The 4,555-nt window shown below is 39.7% G+C and overlaps 1 protein-coding gene across 1 annotated transcript; it reads left to right on the top strand.

The window, feature by feature from the left end:
* Positions 1-659: 659 nt before the first annotated feature.
* LOC149230981 (uncharacterized) lies at positions 660-3,211 on the top strand. Its single transcript, XM_089381498.1, has 2 exons — positions 660-2,513; positions 2,624-3,211. The coding sequence occupies exons 1-2, from the start codon at positions 660-662 to the stop codon at positions 3,209-3,211; spliced, it is 2,442 nt and encodes an 813-aa protein (XP_089237624.1).
* The last annotated feature ends 1,344 nt before the right edge of the window (positions 3,212-4,555 follow it).

Below are 4,555 nucleotides of genomic sequence, written 5' to 3'. Positions count from 1 at the left end.
TCATATATGGCATCGATATTAACTCGTGATAGCCTTTTCACATCAGAAACTTCCGTTATATCTTATTCCAATTTCTTCTATTTTCTTTAATATATCTAGCTTTTTAATTTTAAGTTAAAAATTAATTAAATATAAATGGTGAGTTAATGTCATTTTACTTTATAAATATTAAAAACGTATCCAAGTATGTTTAACAAAAAGTCATAATTTTAAAATTATATTAGTAAATCACAAATTTTATTCAAATTGAATCATTAATTTAAAAATAAATAAATAAATAAATAGTCAAGATACTTATTAGTTAAATTTTTTCTTGTCTATTTTATTGTTGAAAACAGGATTTGAATGTGAGACCACTTAGTTATAGTTGTTGAATTTAATTCAATTGTAAATGTAGAGAATATTTTGAAATTAGAATTAAATAAATTATTTAACATCATTTTTATTTCTCATTTTCCAAAATATTCGTCAAATTTACAACTCAACTAATTCTCTAACCCTTTTAGATATAGAAATATATTATATCCATTACGCAAACCCAGCTGCTTCATTATAAATATATGGCTGTATCTATTACAGGAATCACATAGAACTTGCATCCGGAGAGAAGGGCTAGTAAATTGACTTGCCGAACCGAACAGCAAGGGGAAAGTTCTTACATGGCTTCACAACCCGGAGGTGGTCGTGATATATCGGTTTCTCTATCCACAGCGCTACTGGAGAACATGTCCGAATCAGGAGAGTCCGGGAGTCGCAGCGACAAGGCCACACTTCCCGACACAAAAATAACTTTGTTTGCCGTTAAGCTTGCAATTCTGGAGAAGGCCGCCAGCGGGCTTGGAACGTTGGCCTTCGTCTGGGCCACCGTCGTCCTCCTTGGAGGCTTCGCATCAGCTTTAGAAACGGCAGACTTCTGGGTAGTCGCCACAATATTGTCGATAGAAGGTGCTCGCATCTTCAGCCGAAGCCAAGAGGTCAAGTGGCACCATGAGATCATGCTGAAAGCCATGGCAACTCTTATCGGCGAAGCTAAACGGCTAAGTGATATGTTATTCAAATGGTCGAGCTCAAACAACAGTGATGAAAATTCTGGGGCCGATGATGATGATTCACATAACAAAGTTTGGATGTCAAAGGTCAGCCGGTTGCTTCTCTTGCTGCAATTGTTGTCCGCTTTCACATACATTGGCTTGTCTATCTATCGCTTAGTATGGCTGGACGAAAGTGTAGATTCAGGTAGCGATACCAAGAATCTGAAAGCAGCTCTCAAAATTTTCTACGGCCTGTCCTTGACCGAATCGTTTCTAATTCTTCTCGAGAAGGCCTACTGGCTGTGGAATATCGTTGTAAGGAAATTGCTCACGGTGGTGAACGATGAATATGACTTCGGCGAATCTGAGCTGGACACCGTCGAACGTTTTCTCTATGCTACATATTCGCGGTGCGTCGATGGTGGTGTTTTCGACGGTTTGAAGATGGAGTTTGTGACACACAGCATAGAATTGCTGCAGTCCGGCAGTGTCAACGGACAACTCGCGGGTGCGCAAGTACTGTCCGCGCTTGCAAGCAATGAGAAGTTTGCGGAAAAAACTTTGAGGGCAATCGGAACCAAGAGAGATGTGGTGGAGAGACTGATCGACATGCTGAATTTCAAGAACGTGCACGAGCAGGAGATTCGAAAAGCTGCGGCCCTGATCATCTCCAAATTGGTCGAGAATAATGTGGATAGGAGTAATCGGGATAAGATTAATCGGGATTGCATTCGGGTGACGGCCATCGATGGATTCATGGAATCCATAGCCTCTCTACTTTACTCAAAAAACTCCAGTGCGGGAGACTTTGTTTGGCTGGGGCTGACCATATTGCAAAAGCTGGCAAACGAGCGCGCCAACCACGATAAAATTGTAAGCAGCAGAGGGCTACTTCCTAGAATTATTGCACTCATCGAACCAGAAACGGTCATCGACATTGAACGTCTCCAGAGACAAACGCTCGCTCTGCAGATCGTGGAGACGCTGGCAAGCACTACAGGCTCCAAAGGTAAGGCACTGAGGAAACAGATCAGGGAGATAGTCTTCTCCATAAGCAATCTCAGAAAGGCTCTTCAGTTCGGAGAAGACTCGAAGCGTTGTCTGCAAATCCTGGCGATCGACACTCTGACAAGTCTTGCTAGCGAACCGGAGGGCCGTGAGAGCATCGGTGGTACTGGCGGAGTTTTGCATGATCTTTTGTCTCTCTTTTTCATGAAAAGAGATAACAATAGCTCTGAAACGGAGGAACTTGTCAAGAAGGCAGGGGACGCTTTGGGTTTTCTTTCACTCGAGAGTAAACTCAACTGTGAAATAATGATGAGCTTTAAGGTGGACGAGCACCGGAATTTAATCGCAAGTCTGATCCCCGTGCTGAACGACACTGTGCAGGGTATTCATGTAGCAAGAATTCTTCGAAATTTGCTTGCACACGCAAAGGCTGATGATGTTAATTCGAGTGAAATCAGTTCACTGGCAGCGCAGGTAGAAGATTTCAGTTCTTTGCCTTCCTTTGAAAATTAAAGTGTTGCGTTGCAGTCCGATCTGAAAACAATTTCATCCGGTTAGTTAATTTCTTTGTGATGTGGTTTCAGGTTCTGAAGATTGTGACGGAGAACTATTCATGCCTGCCTCGGGAAGCAACCATAACACAGAGGGAGAAACACTCAGGAGAGCCTCAGGAAGCAGCTATAACACAGATCAGGGAGGAAGCGGATATAACACAGACGGAGGAACATTCATGCGACCATCTGGAAGCAGCCATAGGATTGGCTGCTCAGTTCATCAACTTTATGACTATATCGAATCCCGATGAAAAATTAAGTGGGTTCCCAAAAATATCTTTGATTTCTAAACTGGAGAAGGTTTTGCAGAGTCACCGAGATCCATCTAAGGAGGTTCCGAATATCAGAAGATTCAGCATCGAGCTTCTGATCGCTGTTATGAAGAGAGACAAATTCGCATTGGAAATTAGATCCGAATTGGAGGGCGTGATGGAGAGGGACAGAGTCATATTCGAAATGAGATCGAAATTGTTGGAGGCTTTGGAGGGTGTGATGAACACGACGTCGGACTGGGAATATTACAACGCTTTCTCGGGCAGTATGGGGTTGAGCATGCACCGCAGCTCCATCCGATCCCTCGCAGAATCTGCAATGGAATTGCTTCCGGGCATCCTTTAGCCGATTGCAGATTCCGGAAATAAGAAACGTTCAAATTCTGAGATATTCTCAGAATCTGCCATCGTGATTACATAATTTCAGCAATTCTCTGCATATTTTACTTCACTTATCCATGTTTATCAATGTTTAGAAGGTGCCATACCCGAGAACCCGTTTTTAATACTGTGCTCCTCTCAATATATTTATAGATATCAGTGATTCCCTTAGAATTAAATAACATATAAGTCAACGGATTTATATTTTGCTGTGTTCAATTCCTATTTTTTAACATTTTTATATTGTGCCACCAACCATCGACAATGCCTTCGACAATGCCTTCCCATAGGCGTAGTCTTTAAGGCGACTTTGAAAGCCTTTCTGGCGATTAAAATTCGGCAGTAATTTATTGAAATTCAAGTTTGATAACTAGTTTCTGCACAATGAAAGCGTCCCAGGGGTTTTTCAGGGTGCTGAATCTTAATATGCAGTTAAAAAACCATTTTAACTGCAACAAATCATGATTTCATCTCAATTTCTTCCGCCGGATTCCGTCACCAGAATCTCAAAAAGTCGCATTATAGACAACTCCCTTCCCATATTCCTTGTGTTTAATTCCTATACTTCTGTTTTGCTGTTCTGTGTTGTCTGCTTGGAATTCACAGAAGCGCATGATCATGTTTAGTGTTCTTTGTTTCTTAAACCATAGAAATCTGTTGACAGCCCTGATTGTGTAATAGAAATAAAGAAATATGTAAAATCAAAATATTTCGTATTGTGATCAAGTTGATTAAGTTATGTTTAGGGATTTTATCTTAAATGGGTCATGTTAATTTCATATCTATCCCGGATAGAAATGATTTTTTGATGTGTAATTTTTTTTTCAAATGAAATATTTGAATAAATGTTTCCATTTTAAAAAAATTAAACTCTCTCACCATTTTACAAATTCATGGTTGATATGGATTTTATTGGTTGGTTATCTATCTATATATATAAAAGCTAGAACATTATTCCATTCGTAAATATTAACGACTTCAAATAAAATATAAAGTTTTTGTATTAATATGATTTCAATAGTGATTCAGCAATCTCATCTAGTGGTTGGTTCAATGTTCACTACTTCAATTCCCCTAATCAATTTACGTAGTTTTTCCATTCACCACTTTTAATGCCTTGATCTCAATATCTTATTCTTGCCTTTGATCTCAATATCTTCTTCTGGTTGTTTCACTAACCAATTTGTCCATCTTCCTTAGGTGGGTTGTCATGCCAACATCATTTTGAATCGTTTTTCAAATATGAAATGACCTTTATTAATGCATAGGCTCGTTTTTCGATGAGCATTTCAATTCATGTTCTTGTAAA

This window comes from Pinus tabuliformis, chromosome J (assembly GCF_031772625.1).
Source record: "Pinus tabuliformis cultivar Carrire ecotype Pingquan chromosome J, CPIR1, whole genome shotgun sequence".
NCBI lineage: Eukaryota > Viridiplantae > Streptophyta > Pinopsida > Pinales > Pinaceae > Pinus > Pinus tabuliformis.
This window is presented reverse-complemented; position numbering and strand designations above follow the sequence as displayed.

What these genes read in the sequence shown, in the direction of transcription:
- LOC149230981 (XM_089381498.1), top strand. Translation starts at nt 660, where the DNA reads ATGGCTTCACAACCCGGAGGTGGTCGTGATATATCGGTTTCTCTATCC. An exon ending in TCAGTTCACTGGCAGCGCAG is followed by an intron (nt 2,514 to 2,623) that starts GTAGAAGATTTC and finishes ATGTGGTTTCAG; the next exon opens with GTTCTGAAGATTGTGACGGA.